This window comes from Myxine glutinosa, chromosome 7 (genome assembly GCF_964187855.1).
Source record: "Myxine glutinosa chromosome 7, kmMyxGlut1.1, whole genome shotgun sequence".
Taxonomy (NCBI): domain Eukaryota; kingdom Metazoa; phylum Chordata; class Myxini; order Myxiniformes; family Myxinidae; genus Myxine; species Myxine glutinosa.
The window spans coordinates 123,469,697-123,489,821 of record NC_136267.1 but is presented as its reverse complement, the minus strand read 5'-3'; the positions used below and the strand labels follow the sequence as shown (position 1 = coordinate 123,489,821).

Below are 20,125 nucleotides of genomic sequence, written 5' to 3'. Positions count from 1 at the left end.
TCTGCTTGGAAATCAGCCAATATCACCGCTTTGCACAAAAAGGTGCAAAAACAGATCCTAGCAACTACAGACTAATCAGCCTTCTCCCAATTATCAGCAAAGTCATGGAATCCATCATTGCTTCAGACATGAAATCTTTCCTCTTCTCCAATGGCTTGATCTCTGATCATCAATTTGGATTCAGACCTGGTCACTCTACTCTGGACATGCTGCTTCTGCTTTCTCAACAATGGATGGAGGTCCTCAACGCCAAACAGGAAATTAGAGCTGTCTCCCTTGACATTTCACGTGCCTTCGATACGGTCTGGCATCCTGCTCTGCTCACCAAACTCTCCTCCTTTGGTACCCATGGAAATCTCCACACATGGCTGGCGGACTTCCTCTCTGGTCGTAGTCAACGTGTGGCCCTGAATGGGTTTCTCTCATCTCCTCTTCCTGTTCAGGCTGGAGTTCCCCAAGGTAGTGTTCTGGGCCCTGTGCTTTTTCTGGTCTTCATCAATGATCTCTCTGACTCTCTTGAAAATCCTCTCTATCTCTTTGCTGACGACTCTACTCTCTGTCGCTACATTCCTCATCCCTCAGATCGGCAGTCTGCAGCCTCCTCACTCTCTGCAGACCTGGACAAAATCACAGACTGGGCAAACAAGTGGAACATGTCTTTCAATCCTGATAAATCTCACACTCTTACGATGTCTCTCCGAAAAGACAGACTGGACAACCCTCCCATCCACTTTCTGAATAATCCTCTCCAAGAAGTTCTGTCACTCAAGCTTTTGGGTCTCACTATTTGCCATGATCTTTCCTGGGAAAACCACATTTCAAATCTGGCCTCCAAAGCCAGTCGCCGACTGGGCATCCTCCGTCGTGCGAAGTCCTTCCTTGGCACACCTGGGCTCCTCACCACATACAAGGCTTTCATCCGCAGCTCTATGGAATACTGCTCTCCCCTCTGGTCTGGTGCTCCTGCCTCACACCTAGCTCGTCTTCACGCTGTCGAAACCAAAGCGTTCAGAATCATTGGAATCTCCAGCGATGAAGCTAACTCCAAGGGCCTTTCACTCACTCACCGCAGGCAGGTTGGTGGTCTTTACGTCTTCTACCAACTCCTCTCTGGCCTTGCCCCCCCAGCTCTCTCTGGGCTCTGTCCCCCAAATATTCCTACAGGTCGCACAAGATCTGCCTGCAACCCTCTTATGGTTAAACTGCCAAAATCAAGACTTTCTGCTCACCTTCACTCCTTCATTCCTCTTTTCTCCCACCTCTGGAACAAACTCCCTCACTCTCTTCAATCCCACTCCACCCTCCAGGTCTTTAAAACAGCTGTTCACCACCATCTCTTATCCTCCCCCATCCAAAACCTTGATCTTTTCTACCCCCGCTAATTTCGGTCCCCTTGTGTTTTATACCTCTTCCCCCCCCCCCCCCCCCCCAAGCCCTCTCCCTTCCACACTTCTCCCTGCTCTCAAATGTTGTGGTTGTGGGCTTCCCCTTCTCTCCCCATCTTGTCTTCCACTCCCTCTTTTTGTATATTTTGTTTGTCTGGTTGATTTGTTTGTGAAATAAATGTTAGCTCTTTCACGAGCCTCGATTCAGTATACAAAAAAAAAAAAAAAAAAAATGGGAGTTAGGGCCAAAAATGATACATAGCAGAATATCTCAAAAGGTTATGGATGAATTTGGACGAAATTTGGTGAAGTGGTTGTGTGTGTGTGACAAGGAAGAATTTGTTCGATTTTGGTGAAGACCCGGGTCCGGATCAGAGAATTATTTAATTTCTTAAGTGATTCTTCACCATTGAGAGATCGGGCGAAAAGCGACATATAGAACATGATATTTAAAAAAGCTATGGACGAGTTACGACTAAACTTGGTGGACGAATTGGTTAGGTGACAAGAAGAAGCCGATTAGATTTTGGTTCAGGTCCGAATCCAGATCCGGCCTATCAGTGGGCTACAAAACAAACTGTTCACCCTGGCGGAGGTATGCGCTCTATCGAGTGCCATTCTAGTTTGCAATCAGATACAACAACAACAACAACAACAAGAACAGGCATTTTAAGGCCATTCTCCCTGCTAGAGCGGGGGTTAGCCTTGCGGTCACCATGTCAATCTTCTCCATTTTGCCCTATTTTCTGCATCTCTCCTTGTTAACCCCCTTTCCCACATTTCTTTTTCGACCATCTTTAGCCAAGTCTTTCTCGGTCATCCCCGTCCTCTACTTCCTTCTACATTCATTTCCATCACTCTTCTCAACCAGTCACTTTCATCCATTCTCAACACATGACCAAACCATCTCAACCTGTTTCTCTTCACAGCATCCATCACAGGCTCTATTCCCATCATTTTTCGCAATTCATCATTTGTCTTCCTCTCTCTCAATGATACTCCGCACACCCACTGAACCATTCCCATTTCCACCCTTTCCAGCCTTCGTTGCTGCTCTACGTTCATTACCCATGTCTCGCTCCCATAAATCATAACACTTCTCACACATGCAGCATACCTACAAGGTACAAGGTAGTTTGCAATCAGATGAACTAAGGATTTCCCCATATATTTTCAGCCAAGGAATACATTGTTAATGAGCACAATAAACAAACAAACAAAAAATAAATAAATTGACAATACGTAAAAGTATATGCACTTATTAAAGTATTCGTGTACATAGCTGAGGCACACCTCCCTTAAGACAAACAGGGTAAAGATGTTGTGTTGGTAGACTAGAGGACTCGGTGAGAAGATAAAACATCAGCAAACATAACCTCCATCCATCTTTGGTGGCAGAGGTAATAAAAACAGAGGATAAATCAGATTTCCTGCATGAGAGCAAAGTTCAGTTGTAAAAGGAAAATAAAGTTGAAACTTTATCAAGTAGAAAATCGTCACAAATTGGAAAAAGGAGAATCAACAGTCAGACATTCCTGTCATGGTAAGTACAGTTATATCAACAGATAGAATAAAAATCCTTACTTGTCTATGTAATCCTCGTAGTTTTTGGCTTTAGGAATATTCTCCGCATGTCTCAGTAACCAGAGAATCTCATCTCGAGTGAAGGACAAGGACATGAAGACAAACAAGGCCTGGAAAGGTAGAAAGAGAATCTAACTGATTGTCAATGCATCGCCATCATAAAAGCGCAAAGTTGAACATCAAGGGTCAATTTGATTTGATATCTTTGAATTTCAGTTGCCACATCAAATACAAATACTAATTTGTCACTCAAACACCTCCATGATGGCTGCAACTTACTCTGTTTTGTGTACAAGGTCAAGGCTCGTGGAAGACCTAGAACACTGAACAGATCAGGATGCAATAGAACAAAGGATTTTTGAGAGATACGTTTTGGAGGATGATATCCCTGACCCATTAGCACAAAAAAAAACAAAAAAAAAACTGGGAGAATAAATAGGCCAGATAATCGTGTTTTAAAATCGGACTATTTTCATTTCCATTATGCAAATGATCCAAGAAGATTTGTGTGACATCATGGATGCACATCTCAATAGCTAGTGCGTACGTCTGCGTTTCATCACACGTTATTCTAGGATTCGAGACCCCAATGTGCCAAGCTTTTAGCTGTTTGAATTGTCGAGAAATTTGCCCACAGAACACAGTCTTTTTTTTTGCATCCCTGACCCATGAAAAGATCATCACGATCATCTGCTTTGTAGTCGAAAAACCTAGGAACAAGCAAATTAAACATCAAAACGTATGTTCATTCAAAATATCGTGTTGTTTCCAAAGACCACTTCGAGCCATCAGCGTTCGTATTTGATCAACATGCTCACTACCTGGGAAACAAGCCTTGGAAATTGCGGAAGCATGATGCTGTACCGACACTTACCGGGTGAGAGTTATGTGTTGATTTGAAACCAGGCCAATGTGAGCTAAGCTCAGTTAGTCCTGAAGTAGTAATCTATATTACTATAATACGAGCAGAACCTAGCTGTCACTTTGCTGATGGACCAATTAGTCATGCTGTTCCCCGGAATTGCTATATTGGTTCACTGCATCTGTATAGAGTCCATAGATCACGATAACCCGACCAGCATATGGGAATATATCATCAGTTTATTGAAGTGCCATCAGGTATATTATTGGTCGGTGGCTCATTGTGGCTTCATTTATCATATGCCCCGAGGGAAGTTTGCATTCTCCTAAGATAGCTGATCAATCTCCCAGGAGAGAGCCAAAGATCCTGTACCAGTCTTCCATAATGTTGTTGTTCTGCACAAACTGGCCCATAACACGGCAACAGTCAATGGATCCTTCAGGAGCCACCCGCGAACGAGCCGCTATGGCTTAGCCTTCAAGTTTGGCTGTTTCACAGCCTCAACTGACTGTCGTATAGTTTAGGTTTACCAATCTATTTTTTACTACTTCACTGCTGTGGTCTCACTGTTCGACCTGTTACTCCGTGCAAGTTGTAACACATTTCTCATTTCGACTGCAATCTTGCCCGTTGCTTCGCTGATGGGTTTAATCAAAAGACAGTCATTGGCATTTCACAACCCTCCCCCTCCCACTCCCACCATCCCTCACCCCTCTCCCCAACCGCTCCTCCCACCACCCGTTCGCATCAACCCCCCCCGCCCCCCCCGCTCTCACCACCCCTCATTCCTTCATACCCTTCCCTTCTCCCTGCACTCCGCCCCCCCCCCCCCCTAACATTCCCGATGAAGCGACACTGTGTTGCTTGGCAATGCCGGGTACCTTTGCTAGTTTTATAATATAGATTTAATCATTCAGACTTTTAATACTTTTTAAATACTTTATTAAGGTAGGGCCTAGGCTAAGGCTGCAAAAAACTCACTTGTTACATAGCTCCCCAGCTCTGTGAAATCCTTGCACATGTCGCTGCATGATAATTGTAACTTCCAGAACTGCTCTGGTACAGCAGACCTTCTCGAAGTCTTCGTGTGGTGTAATGCACAAAACATCACCAGTTCTAAAGTTTATCACTCATTATTATGTGATGGAATCTCATGGCAGCATACCCATATGATGTTCGCCGACATTTGGCGACACAAATCATAGATGCACCATCTACTGGCAGTCATAGTGCGCCAATCAGTACAGGGATGCTGTGGCCGCGTCTCTCCCCCACAACAGCAGCGGGCCATGGTTCATGACGAGTTGGGGCATAATCATAAGCGACTGGGCCGTTATTCTGTCTTGGTCGAAGATTCCTTCCTCCTGAAACCACCATTCCTCAATTTTACTGTTCTTAGAACTTCACTCGAGTCCAAATTAATATTACTAGAAGATAAGGCCCGTTAATGGCCGGATGCACGCTTGGTGCTTGGCGTGAACGGGTGGTGAGAGGAGGAGGAGTTCAGTGAAGGGTAGCGGATGGGGTGGGGAGGGGTTGGGGTGAGGGGAGCCTGTTGATGAAATACATATGCTAACGGCTCTAAGTGGTCTTCGCAAACAATATGATATTTTGAATGAACAAACATACATTACATGACCAAAAGTATGCGGACACCCCTTCTAATTAGTGGATTCGGCTATTTTATCCACATCCATTGCTGACAGGTATATATAATCAAGCACACAGCCATGCAATCTCCATAGACAAACATTGGCAGTAGAATGGGACATACTGAAGAGCTCAGTGACTTTCAACGTGGCACCGTCATAGGATGCCACCTTTCCAACAAGTCAGTTCGTCAAATTTCTTCCCAGGTAGAGCTGCCCCGGGCAACTGTAAGTGCTGTTATTGTGAAGTGGAAACATCTCGGAGCAACAACAGCTTAGCCGCGAAGTGGTGGGCCACACAAGCCCACAAAACGGGACCGCCGAGTGCTGACGCACGTAGCGCGTAAAAATCGTCTGCCCTCGGTTGCAACACTCACTACCGAGTTCTAAACTGCCTCTGGAAGCAACGTCAGCACAAATGTTCGTTGGAAGCTTCATGAAATGCCGAGCAGCCGCACACAAGCATAAGATCACCATGCGCAATGCCAAGCGTCAGCTGGAGTGGTGTAAAGCTCGCTGCCAATGGACTCTGGAGCAGTGGGAACGCGTTCTCTGGAGTGGTGAATCACGCTTCACCATCTGGCAGTCCGACAGACGAATCTGGGTTTGGCGGATGCCAGGAGAACGCTACCTGCCGGAATGCATAGTGCCAACTGTAAAGTTTGGTGGAGGAGGAATAATGGTCTGGGGCTGTTTTTCATGGTTTGGGCTCGGCCACTTAGTTCCAGTGAAGGGAAATCTTAACGCTACAGCATACAATGGCATTCTAGACATGCCTCAACTCTGTGTTTGCCTCTAAATCTTGTGTCCCAAACCCATCCCTCTCTGTACCCACCGTAACCAGTCATACCCAGCTGCTCCTGGACTCTGTGTCCTTTCCTCCTGACAAGGTGGAAAAGTTTCTGTCAACCCTCGACTCTGATTCTGCAACTGGACCTGACAGCATCAGCCCACGCGTCCTAAAATCCTGTTCTTCTGCTCTTTCACTCCCTCTCTCTGTTCTCTTCACCCTCTCCTTTGCTCAAGGTCATCTGCCATCTGCTTGGAAATCAGCCAACATCACCGCTTTGCACAAAAAAGGTGCAAAAACAGATCCTAGCAACTACAGACCAATCGGCCTTCTCCCAATTGTCAGCAAAGTCATGGAATCCATCATTGCTTCAGATATGAAATCTTTCCTCTTCTCCAATGGCTTGATCTCTGATCATCAATTTGGTTTCAGACCTGGTCACTCTACTCTGGACATGCTGCTTCTGCTTTCTCAACAATGGATGGAGGTCCTCAATGCCAAACAGGAAATTAGAGCTGTCTCCCTTGACATATCACGTCCCTTCGATACGGTCTGGCACCCTGCTCTGCTCACCAAACTCTCCTCCTTTGGTATCCATGGAAATCTCCACGCATGGCTGGCGGACTTCCTCTCTAGTCGTAGTCAAGGTGTTGGCCCTGAATGGGTTTCTCTCATCTCCTCTTCCTGTTCAGGCTGGAGTTCCCCAAGGCAGTGTTCTGGGCCCTGTGCTTTTTCTGGTCTTCATCAATGATCTCTCTGACTCTCTTGAAAATCCTCTCTATCTCTTTGCAGATGACTCTACTCTCTGTCGCTCCATTCCTCATCCCTCAGATCGGCAGTCTGCAGCCTCCTCACTCTCTGCAGACCTGGACAAAATCACAGACTGGGCAAACAAGTGGAACATGTCTTTCAATCCTGACAAATCTCACACTCTTACGATGTCTCTCCAAAAACACCGACTGGACAACCCTCCCATCCGCTTTCTGAATAATCCTCTCCAAGAAGTTCTGTCACTCAAGCTTTTGGGTCTCACTATCTGCCATGATCTTTCCTGGGAAAACCACATTTCAAATCTGACCTCCAAAGCCAGTCGCCGACTGGGCATCCTCCGTCGTGCAAAGTCCTTCCTTGGCACACTTGAGCTCCTCACCACATACAAGGCTTTCATCCGCAGCTCAATGGAATACTGCTCTCCCCTCTGGGCTGGTGCTCCTGCCTCACACCTAGCTCGTCTTCACGCTGTTGAAACCAAAGCGTTCAGAATCATTGGAATCTCCCGCGATGAAGCTAACTCCAAGGGCCTTTCATTCACTCACCGCAGGGAGGTTGGTGGTCTTTCCGTCTTCTACCGACTCCTCTCTGGCCTTGCCCCCCCAACTCTCTCTGGGCTCTGTCCCCAAAATATTCCCACAGGTCGCACTAGATCTGCCTGCAACCCTCTTATGGTTAAACTGCCAAAATCAAGACTCTCTGCTCACCTTCACTCCTTCATTCCTCTTTTCTCCCGCCTCTGGAACAAACTCCCTCACTCTCTTCAATCCCACTCCACCCTCCAGGTCTTTAAAACAGCTGTTCACCACCATCTCTTATCTTCCCCCATCCAAAACCGTGCTCTTTTCTACCCCTGGTAATTTCACCCCAAATCCACTTTTTTTGAAATACCAACTTCTGTCCTGGAAATCCTTGGTGTCCCTGTGTTTTATATTTCTCCCACCCCCCCCCCCCCCCTCCCACGCCTCCTCCGCCCAAGCCCTCTCCCTCCCACACATCTCCCTGCTCTCAAATGTTGTGTTTGTGTGCTTCCTCTTCTCTCCCCATCTTGTCTTCCGCTCCCTCTTTTTATATATTTTGTTTGTCTGGTTGATTTGTTTGTGAAATAAATGTTAGCTCTTTCACGAGCCTCGATTCAGTATACAAAAAAAAAAAAAAAAATGCCCATGATTTTGGAATGAGATGTGTGATGTTCGGATGTCCACATACTTTTGGTCATGTAGTGTACGTTATGATGTTGAATTAAGTTGTTCCTAGGTTTTTCAGCCACAAAGCACATGATCGTGATGATCTTTTTGTGGGTCAGGGATGTAAAATATGACTTCCGAATGCTGCAGGAAAATTTCGACGATTTGAACAGTTAAAAGCTTGGCACATCAGCATCTTGAACGCTATAATAACTTGAGGAAATAACATTAACTGTTGTTTCCTCAAGTATTTATAGCGCTATAATAACAAACAGTACGATTCCTGTTTGGAATAATTTTCAATTTTGTTTGACTGACAGGCCGACAGAGTAAAAAAAATTACCTCACTCCTCTGCGCATATGCGATCAAGACAAATTCAGAGACAAAGTTCTGTTAAACTACAAGTTCATATTCAAAATAAAACATTCAATTTAAACGAAGCTGTTTCTCGATCATAAACTGACGTCTGCAGACACATGGACAGATAGACAGACAGAAGTGAATAAATTCCTTAACCCCGATTTTCGCTTTGTGTGTTTGGGGTATCCTGGTGTCCCATTTCCTGGTATTCAACCAGGTATCCGAGCATCATGAGACATTTGCTTGGAACCCAAAATAGCCCAATCCAAATGCCAAAAAGAGATCAAAACAAGTTCATTTTAGCTTCACAAGTTCTTCCAATGGTTTTGGTGACAATTTCAGGAAGCCGTTCAAATAATTGTGATTCAAGAAGCTTTCAAAATTGACCCAATTAAATCACTTATGTCTGCAATTAACCAACATCAGGCTTACAAAATTGGTTTATTCAAATCCAGATATTAAGTTCAAATTAAAAAAAAACTTAAACATCATTGAAAACGCAGATCAACTATTTCAAAGAACCCCTCCTCCCCCCCCCCCCCCCCATTAAAAACCTTCGGGCCGAGGAGTCCTGGCTGGTCGGCCAACACAGTTGAAAGCTCCAAAAGCGCACTGCGTAGGAACCGCCGTCGTTCCCTGTGCACCGGTCCTCTGCGAAAAGAAATAAAATAAATAAACTAAAAAGGATAGCAAATAAAGAAAAACACAATAGCTGTATCGGCACAGGGAGCGACGGCAGTTATTACTGCAAGCGAGTTTACATTTTCCCATCTCATTACATTCAAGTGTACTCACGCATGGGTGAGTGCATATTCTCGGCTCTCTCGCACCTCTGTCGCTCGTTTGCTACATCTGCAATGGTCATAGGTCACAAGCAGATGACGAAGGTGAGCAACGTTTGGATTGGCACACGCAGTGACAAATCAAAAGCTCCAGCGTACCCCTTGATATTCAGCAAAAGCTCCTCGATGATCTTGTGGAACTGAAACACCTCGTCCCGAAAGAGCGTCACACAAAAGCTCGAGTTCAGAGCCATGCGCCAGAGCGAGAGTGCCGTCGAGTCGGAGTTCAAGCTTCCGTGGCATAGAAGGAAACCAACTGGGAACAGGATGGAGAAGGTAGAGGGAATTAAAAGAACAATATAATGAATAGAAATATCAAGAAAGGTACAGTCGAACCCCGACATTCGCGGTTGACCTGCTTCGACATTCACGGCCCTGTGTCCCACATGTTCGCGGTTTTTCGTGGTGGGAAAAAAAAATATAAAAAAATCTCCCACCAGCCACACATGACACACAAAGCCGAGGTACGTGCACAATCACGCGATTCAACATTATTTTTGCGGGGTATTCACAGTTTTTCCTCGACATTCATGGGATTTTCTGCGAATCAGGAACCGCTGGGAACTTATTTCCCATTTACCCATTGAAACAATTCCCCCACATTCATAGATTAAACATTTGCGACATTTTCCAAGAACATGTGCCCCGCGAATGTTGGCGGTCCGACTGCATTTGTTTTTGTAAAAAAAAAAAAAAAAATTGCAGAGAAGCCAACAACAACAACTTACAGATAATCCACTTTTCCATGACATCCAGAGACAAATATTCACATGGCATCTGTAAAAACAAAAATACACAATATAAAATACACCAACATATTGAAAATAAATACATATTATTTGAAATGTGGTAACGACACACACGTTAAACTAGAGCAATGCGACTGTGTCGACACAATGCATCCTCGCAATCCCTGCACGTGACAAAGGGTAGATGCCCTCGTTCACTGTCCTAAAAATAAACAAGTTTGATTTAAATCCCTTCAGCTGTTTTCAAGTATCACATTGATCGGTGAAGCTGTTTCGGAGAAAGGATTTTTTTAATATCAGCTTTCAAGCTAATATGGCTACCAAACCACGTGACATATGGCATGAAAAATGCACACTCTGCATATGTATGGGTAGAGGAGCATGTTTGTGAAGTTTCATGTTGATCAGATAAGGTTTGTTTTTCTATCCAAGATGGCTGCCAAACCACGTGACCTACGACGTCAAAATTATCATAAAAACATCCTGCATGGTTGTCGCTCCTACCCTGAGAGTTTCGCCTCAATCGGACATGTGGTTGCTGAGAAAAACGAGGTTTAGCCCATATGGACGGACAGACAACCCGATACACATAATGCTTCCGGCCACCTTCGGGGGCGGAGGCATAAAAATGAAATAAAAACAAGCAACACAAGTTTCACCAAGGCAAATAAACTGGAGCATCTCAGCATCAATTGGAAGAAATTATTTTGTAGAAGTATCTATTTACACATCATGTAATATGCAAGGAGAGCACACTTTTGGGCCCATCCCTTAAGCCCATTTACATAATATGTACCACATTTGTCATTTGCTTTCACATATCCCTGTATTATTTCTATCCTTCTATCCCTTCCAAAGCTTTCCTTTTTGCTTCCCTATTGTAAAAATCCCAATTTTATTTTTTCTTTACAACATGTTGGACAAAATCTAGGCTTGTGAAAAAGTAAGGAAAGGAAACTAGAAGTGTGAAATAGTCACATTGGGACAGTGAATAAATAACCATACAAAAAAAAGAGGAGGTGGATGAGGCGAAGAAAGGGAATGAAAGAAAGACAGAATGAGACCTGAAGAAATCGCTCAACTTGCATTATACTTTGATACAACATTGCCACAATTCAAAACAAGTACTCAAATAACCAAAGCAGACAATACAAAAACAACCACTCATTCTTCAGACAAACTTGGGTATCAAAAAGATTGTACTGGACTAACATGCCTATTTTCCCAGTGTGTAACCTGGATTAGAATAGGTACACCGTATCCCTGCGTGTCGTAAGAGGCGACTAAGAGGGTTGGCGTCAGGAAGGGCATCCGGCCACAAAAAAAACTGCCTCAAAAAGAGAGCCATGACAATTACAACTACATATGGGCAGGGTACAGCCCGAAGTGGAGATCGGTTTCTGAGGTTTTGGACATGGAATGTAGGGACAATGACAGGGAGATCAGGAGAACGAGAAGTGGTAGAAGTATTGGTCAGAAGAAGAGTGGACATATGTTGTGTGCAAGAGACGAGATGGAAGGGAAGTGGTGTGAGAATGGTGAAGGGTAGGCAGGGACAGAAATACAAGTTTGTGTGGCAAGGGTGCCCGGAGGGCGTGAATGGTGTTGGTGTCCTGTTTTCTGAGGAGTTTGTAGACAGTGTGGTGAGTGTGAGTAGAGTGAGTGATAGGAAAACGTGAAAGATGAGGAGGTTGTTGTGGTAGGAGGAGACCTAAATGGACATGTGGGAAGGAGTATGGACGGTTTTGAGGGAGTTCATGGGGGTTACGGATATGGTGTGAGAAATGGAGAAGGTGAAAGGATTTTGGAGTTTGCTGATGGAGCTGATTTGTTGATTTGTAAAACTCAGTTCCAGAAAGAGGATAATAAGCTTGTTACATACACGTCAGGTGGGTCGACGACAACCGTTGACTACCTGATGGTGCGTAGGCGAGATAGGGGGCACCTCCGGGACACAAAGGTGATCCCGGGGGAGGAGGCTGTTTCACAACACCACTTGGTTGTTTGCGACATAAGGGTGAAAGGTGCGAGGAGAGCTCGGCGGGTGAAGTACCAACCGAGAATGAAGGTGTGGAGGTTCAAAGAGGTGACAGTAAGGGAGGCATTAAAAGAGAGGCTGAGTAGGGTAGAGGATGATGTGGTTGAGCTTGAAAGTGGTTGGATGTCAATGAAAGCTAGTCTGTTGGGAGCCGTTGGTGAGGTATATGGATGGACAAAAGGACCACCGACGCACTCGGAAACATGGTGGTGGGATGATGAAGTTGGAAAGAGGCTTGACGAGAAGAGGAAGAAGTTCACGGAGTGGCAGAAGGCGAAGAGTACGGGAGCAGAAACAGCAGAGCATGAAAGTTATAAGGCAGCCAATAAGGCTGCAAAGAAAGAGGTAGCAAAGGCACAGGAGGCATGTAGAAAAATGTTCGGAGAACGCTTGGATTCGGAAGAGGGTCAGAGAGCAGTATTCAGGATTGCAAAGCAGACAGCGAAAGAGAGGTGTGATGTGATGGGGGTGAGTTGCTTGAAGGATGAAGTGGGACAAATCGTTGTGGACCCAGATGGAATTAAAGGAAGATGGAAAAGATATATGGAAATGCTGTTGAATACAGAGAATGAATGGGATGACAACATAGAGAGTAACTCAGTTTTAGGACCGGCAGAGAAGATAACTGAGAAGGAAGTTGAGGAAGCGACAAAAGCAATACAACAAACAACATGCATTTTAAGGCCATTTCCCCTGCTAGAGCGGGGGTTAGCCTTGCGATCCCCATGACAATCTTCTCCATCTTGCCCTATTTTCTGCATCTCTCCTTGTTAACCCCCTTGCCCGCATTTCTTCTTCCACCATCTTTGGCCAAGTCTTTCTCGGTCTTCCCCGTCCTCCACTTCCTTCTACATTCATTTCCATCACTCTTCTCAACCAGTCACTTTCATCCTTCCTCAACACATGACCAAACCATCTCAACCTGTTCCTCTTCACAACATCAATCACAGGCTCTATTCCCATCATTTTTCGCAATTCATCATTTGTCTTCCTCTCTCTCAACGATACTCCGCACATCCATCGAACCATTCGCATTTCCACCCTTTACAACCTTCGTTGCTGCTCTACGTTCATTACCCATGTCTCGCTCCCATAAATCATAACACTTCTCACACATGCAGCATACACCTTTCCCTTCAGCTTCAACGACACTCCCCTCCTCATCAGCACGCCACTCGGTTCCCGAAACTTCTTCCATGCACATCTCACTCTAGCAACCGTTGCCGAGTCTGATCCACCTTCTCCATTCAGCATGTCTCCGAGGTAGCAAAATGTTTTCACACCTTCCAGCTTCACGCTGTCTCCAAGATCCAACTCAACATTTCCTCCATCTGCAGCTCCCTCTGTGCACACCTTACATTTGAATGTAGCTGCCACACTGGTTAATGACCCTCTCAGACCACTGCATTTTTGATGAACCCACTCAGCACACATTGTACATTGAATGGAGTTCACTCCGACACCCTTCCTGCACCCAGCACAGGGACACTTCCCAGTTCTTTCCACCTCACCACATGCTTTACCACTTGCCATCACCTTCGTCTTTCCGATATTCACCTTCAGACCTTTTGTCTCCATACATTCCTTCCACTTGTTCATCTTTTCCTTCAGTCCATCCATACTTTCCGCAATCAACACCAGATCATCTGCATACCACAACTCCCACGGTAAACCCTCCTTAACATTCTGAGCCAGCACCTCCATCACAGCTACAAATAGTAGTGGACTTAGTACCGACCACTGATGCACTCCCACCTTCACCTCAAACTCACCACTGTTCCCGTCCTTCGTCCTTACAGCTGTTCACGCTCTTTTGTACATTGCCATCACTACTCTGATCAACCATTCCTCCACTCCTAACTTCCTCATTGCCCATGTCAATACTTTGCGTGGAACCCTATCGAATGCTTTCTCCAGATCAACAAACCCAAGAAACAACTTCTTCCTCTTCTCCATGTACTTCTCCTGCAACTGCCTCACAATAAAAAGCGCATCTGTCGTTCCTCTTCCTGGCATAAATCCAAACTGCATTTCGTCGATCTTCACTTTCTTCCTTATCCTCCTCTCCAACACCCTTTCCAATACCTTCATTCCATGCTCCAATAACTTTATCGCTCGGTACGAGCCACACTCTAGAGGGTCACCTTTCCCCTTGTATAGAGTGACGAGGGTACTCAGTTCCCAATCCACTGGAATGCGGCCTTCTTTCACCGCCAGATTACAGATCTCTGTCATTCTCTTCACACCCCAACTTCCTGCTGCCTTCAACATATCTCCCACAACTCCCGTCGGCCCTCCCGCTTTTCTACTCTTCATTGCTTTTATCGCTTGGTGTTGGGCTAGCGGCTAGGGTGCCGGCTTAGGATCCTAGGATCCTGGGTTCGAATCCTGGTCGATCACTGAATTAACGCCAGGGGGGTTGACTCAGCCTGTCATCCTTCTGAGGTCGGCAAATTGAGTACCAGTTCACTGGTAATTCCCTGTTTGTCGTTAAAGGCGGCAAAAAGGGTTGGTGTCAGGAAGGGCATCCGGCCATAAAACATTGCTTCAAAAAGGGGACCAAAAAACAACAACAACCACGGTTCCCGAAAAAGGCCAACCCCCGCTTTGAGGGGAAAAATGGCCTCTGAAGGTGGTAATATGTTTATATATTGCTTTTATCGCTTCCTCAACTTCCTTCTCAGTTATCTTCTCTGCCGGTCCTAAAACTGGGTTACTCTCTATGTTGCCATCCCAATCATTCTCTGTATTTAACAGCATTTCCATATATCTTTTCCATCTTCCTTTAATTCCATCTGGGTCCACAACGATTTGTCCCACTTCATCCTTCAAGCAACTCACCCCCATCACATCACACCTCTCTTTCGCTATCTGCTTTGCAATCCTGAATAATGCTCTCTGACCCTCTTCCGAATCCAAGCGTTCTCCGAACATTTTCCTACATGCCTCCTGCGCCTTTGCTACCTCTTTTTTTGCAGCCTTCTTGGCTGCCTTATAACTTTCATGCTCTGCTGTTTCTGCTCCTGTACCCTTCGCCTTCTGCCACTCCTTGAACTTCTTCCTCTTCTCGTCAATCCTCTTTCCAACTTCATCATCCCACCACCATGTTTCCAAGTGCCTCGGTGGTCCTTTTGTCCATCCACATACCTCACCAACGGCTCCCAACAGACTAGCTTTCATTGACATCCAACCACTTTCAAGCTCAACCACATCATCCTCTACCCTACTCAGCCTCTCTTTTAATGCCTCCCTTACTGTCACCTCTTTCAACCTCCACACCTTCATTCTCGGTTGGTACTTCACCCGCCGAGCTCTCCTCGCACCTTTCACCCTTACGTCGCAGACAACCAAGTGGTGCTGTGAAACAGCCTCCTCCCCCGGGATCACCTTTGTGTCCCGGAGGTGCCCCCTATCTCGCCTACGCACCATCAGGTAGTCAACGGTTGTCGTCGACCCACCTGACGTGTATGTAACAAGCTTATTATCCTCTTTCTGGAACTGAGTATTACAAATCAACATATCAGCTCCATCAGCAAACTCCAAAATCCTTTCACCTTCTCCATTTCTCACACCATATCCGTAACCCCCATGAACTCCCTCAAAACCATCCATACTCCTTCCCACATGTCCATTCAGGTCTCCTCCCACCACAACAACTTCCTCATCTTTCACGTTTTCCATCAGCTTCTCTATCGCACACCAGAACTTGTCCTTCTCTTCATCGCTCCGACCAACCTGCGGAGCATATCCCGAGATGACGTTCACCAAGAGCTTTCCAATCATCATTTGCACCATCATCAACCTATCACTCACTCTCGTCACACTCACCACACTGTCTCCAACTCCTCAGAAAACAGGACACCAACACCATTCACACCCTCCAGGCACCCTTGCCACACAAACGTGTATTTCTGTCCCTGCCTACCCTTCACCATTCTCACACCACTTCCCTTCCATCTCGTCTCTTGCACACAACATATGTCCACTCTTCTTCTGACCAATACTTCCACCACTTCTCCTGATCTCCCTGTCATTGTCCCTACATTCCATGTCCCAAACCTCAGAAACTGATCTCCACGTCGGGCTGTACCCTGCCCATATGTAGTTGTAATTGTCATGGTTCTCTTTTTGAGGCAATGTTTTTATGGCCGGATGCCCTTCCTGACGCCAACCCTCTTAGTCGTCTCTTACGACACGCAGAGATACGGTGTACCTATTCTAATCCAGGGTAGACACTGGGAAACGTTTAAAACATGGAAATTCTGGGGGGTGGGGGGGCATCACGGCTGCGGGGCCCCCGTCAGCACCATGCCACGTTTGCCCGGTCAGCACCACGGCGGGCCAGTCAGCACCACACCCTTGGAAAGGACTTCGATGCACGTCGGCCCGGTCGGCCCAGAGCCTGGCGCGAAGTCCAAGGACATCAGCACGTCATCCGAAAACAGCTCCGGTTGGTGCGAACCACTCGGTCAATGGCGCGAACCAGGTCCCGACACGCCCTTGCTCGCTTGGCCCCGATGGGTGTTCTCCAAACAGGGGCAAAACCGCGCAAGCCGCGCTGGATTTCTGCAGCAGAAGCCTTGCTCGCTCGGCCCCGATGAAGGCCTCGCTGGGTGTTCTCCAAACAGGGGCAGAATCACCCAAGCCGCGCTGGATTTCGGCAGGGGAAAGCAGCCACGAAGAGACGATATTCGGTCGGGCTTTTCGTTGAATCTATGCTGCTGAATATCACACACGTCGGCCCGGTCGGCCCAGAGCCTGGCGCGAAGTCCAAGGACATCAGCACGTCATCCGAAAACAGCTCCGAAAAAACTCTTCCTCCGAGCTGCTCTTGAACCTCGTCAGGAATCGTCCCGGTTCGTCTCAGGCCTCCACGTCCTAGCGCAGGAAACCGCAAGCTGCACTGCCCGTGGGCGGGTAGAGCGACAAAAGCGACAAAAGCAATGATGAGTAGAAAAGCGGGAGGGCCGAAGGGAGTTGTGGGAGATATGTTGAAGGCAGCAGGAAGTTGGGGTGTGAAGAGAATGACAGAGATCTGTAATCTGGTGGTGAAAGAAGGCCGCATTCCAGTGGATTGGGAACTGAGTTCCCTCGTCCCTCTATACAAGGTGAAAGGTGACCCTCTGGAGTGTGACTCGTACCGAGCGATAAAGTTATTGGAGCATGGAATGAAGGTATTGGAAAGGGTGTTGGAGAGGAGGATAAGGAAGAAAGTGAAGATCGACGAAATGCAGTTTGGATTTATGCCAGGAAGAGCAACGACAGATGTGCTTTTCATTGTGAGGCAGTTGCAGGAGAAGTACATGGAGAAGAGGAAGAAGTTGTTTCTTGGGTTTGTTGATCTGGAGAAAGCATTCGATAGGGTTCCACGCAAAGTATTTAATGGGCATTGAGGAAGTTAGGAGTGGAGGAATGGTTGATGAGAGTAGTGATGGCAATGTACAAAAAGAGCGTGCACAGCTGTAAGGACGAAGGACGGGAACAGTGGTGAGTTTGAGGTGAAGGTGGGAGTGCATCAGGGGTCGGTACTAAGTCCACTACTATTTGTAGCTGTGAGGGAGGTGCTGGCTCAGAACGTGAAGGAGGGTTTGCCGTGGGAGTTGTTGTATGCAGATGATCTGGTGTTGATTGCGGAAAGTATGGATGGACTGAAGGAAAAGATTAACAAGTGGAAGGAATGTATGGAGACAAAAGGTCTGAAGGTGAATATCGGAAAGACGAAGGTGATGGCAAGTGGTAAAGCATGTGGTGAGGTGTAAACAACTGGGAAGTGGCCCTGTGCTGTGTGCAGGAAGGGTGTCGGAGTGAACTCCATTCAATGTACAATGTGCGCTTAGTGGGTTCATCAAAAATGTAGTGGTCTGAGAGGGTCATTAACCAGTGTGGCAGCGACATTCAAATGTAAGGTGTGCACAGAGGGAGCTGCAGATGGAGGAAATGTTGAGTTGGATCTTGGAGACGGCGTGAAGCTGGAAGGTGTGAAAACATTTTGCTACCTCGGAGACATGCTGAATGGAGAAGGTGGATCAGACTCGGCAACGGTTGCTGGAGTGAGATGTGCATGGAAGAAGTTTCGGGAACTGAGTGGCGTGCTGATGAGGAGGGGAGTGTCATTGAAGCTGAAGGAAAAGGTGTATGCTGCATGTGTGAGAAGTGTTATGATTTATGGGAGTGAGACATGGGTAATGAACGTAGAGCAGCAACGAAGGCTGGAAAGGGTGGAAATGCGAATGGTTCGATGGATGTGCGGAGTATCGTTGAGAGAGAGGAAGACAAATGATGAATTGCGAAAGATGATGGGAATAGAGCCTGTGATTGATGCTGTGAAGAGGAACAGGTTGAGATGGTTTGGTCATGTGTTGAGGAAGGATGAAAGTGACTGGTTGAGAAGAGTGATGGAAATGAATGTCGAAGGAAGTAGAGGACGGGGAAGACCGAGAAAGACTTGGCTAAAGATGGTGGAAGAAGAAATGCGGGCAAGGGGGTTATAACAAGGAGAGATGCAGAAAATAGGGCAAAATGGGGAAGATTGTCATGGGGACCGCAAGGCTAACCCCCGCTCTAGCAGGGAAAATGGCCTTAAAATGCATGTTGTGTGTGTTGTTGGACTAACATGCAATAATTACAATGAAAACAATTAATTGGCAATTGCAATGGACTGCCCGACCGATCATCAGCTGGGAACTGTTCCTCATTGGGGCTTTGACCCTTTAATGCCCGAACCTCTCTGAACAGCAGGTCCACAACCTTACTTGTGAGGTAAAGAAAGAGAGAAAGAGGGAGGGAATAGAAGGTGCGAGAGGGATGGAGAAAGAGTGAGAGACAAAGAGAGTGGTGCGGAGAGAGAGAGAGAGAGAGAGAAAGAGAGAGAGAGAAAGAAAGGTAGACAGACAGACAGGCAACAGGAGGAACCTTACTGATAATGCTCTTCAATTCAATTGTAATCATGAAGGATGCGAGCTCATTTGCTGCGAATACCGTGTCAGACTGAGTGGGGTTGATCATGTTCCCAGGGGTGCTGATGAGGCTAAGAAGTTGCGCTGCTCGCCACTGCTCGGCAGAGAGGTTCCGCCGGGGATACACGGCTTGCAACGACAACAAGGCATCCGTCACAGCCTGCAAGGGGTAAAAAAGGTTATTTTAAAAAAACCAAAAAAAAACCTTCACACAAGTAGGTTCTGAGCTAGACCAGAAGGCCTACTTTGACGAACACGAGAGATTCTCTGTGACCAAAAAACCTCTTACCTTTGAATGAGGCACAAACTCTTCCATGAGCTTTTTCATTGGGCTCTCATAATCCAAAATGAGCTGAGCTAGGCGTGGAAAGTCTTTGTCACTGAGAAGACCATTAAAGATACAATACATCACAATGAACATGCATCACTTTGACAGTGTAACATGTTTTACCTGTTGAGAGCAACAATTGATAAATATGAGCAACAATTGATAAATATGAGCAACAATTGATAAATATGAGCAACAATTGATAAATATGAGCAACAATTGATAAATATGAGCAACAATTGATAAATATGAGCAACAATTGATAAATATGAGCAACAATTGATAAATATGAGCAACAATTGATAAATATGAGCAACAATTGATAAATATGAACAACAATTGATAAATATGAACAACAATTGATGCCATAAATATTTAGAAAAATTTTACAAGTCTCTCTTCCAATGATCTCGAAATACCTGGCAAGTCCAAATGCAGACAAACATTTCATAGACACGACTTGCTGTGATAAAGATGCGTCCATTGAACAAAGTTAATCTCGCTGGGCTGCATAACAACGATGGATATACCTGTGGCTGAAATAAAGCCCTACAAAGCTAAAGCTTCACTATATGAAGCTCATAATATATGCACGGACAAACACGAGCCGTATTTGGCCATGC

The 20,125-nt window shown here is 46.0% G+C and overlaps 1 protein-coding gene across 5 annotated transcripts in view; it reads right to left on the bottom strand.

The window, feature by feature from the left end:
* Nucleotides 1-20,125, bottom strand: part of LOC137411544 (nck-associated protein 1) — a 121,475-nt gene that overhangs the window by 36,832 nt on the left and 64,518 nt on the right. For all 5 annotated transcript variants that reach the window (XM_068096861.2, XM_078782251.1, XM_068096859.2 and 2 more), the window contains 7 exons: nt 19,464-19,554; nt 19,197-19,334; nt 10,160-10,208; nt 9,531-9,687; nt 9,385-9,441; nt 9,144-9,240; nt 2,970-3,079 (listed from right to left, as the gene is read on the bottom strand). In XM_068096861.2, the coding sequence (XP_067952962.1) occupies nt 2,970-3,079; nt 9,144-9,240; nt 9,385-9,441; nt 9,531-9,687; nt 10,160-10,208; nt 19,197-19,334; nt 19,464-19,554 (699 nt within the window). The remainder of the gene's footprint in view (nt 1-2,969; nt 3,080-9,143; nt 9,241-9,384; nt 9,442-9,530; nt 9,688-10,159; nt 10,209-19,196; nt 19,335-19,463; nt 19,555-20,125) is intronic.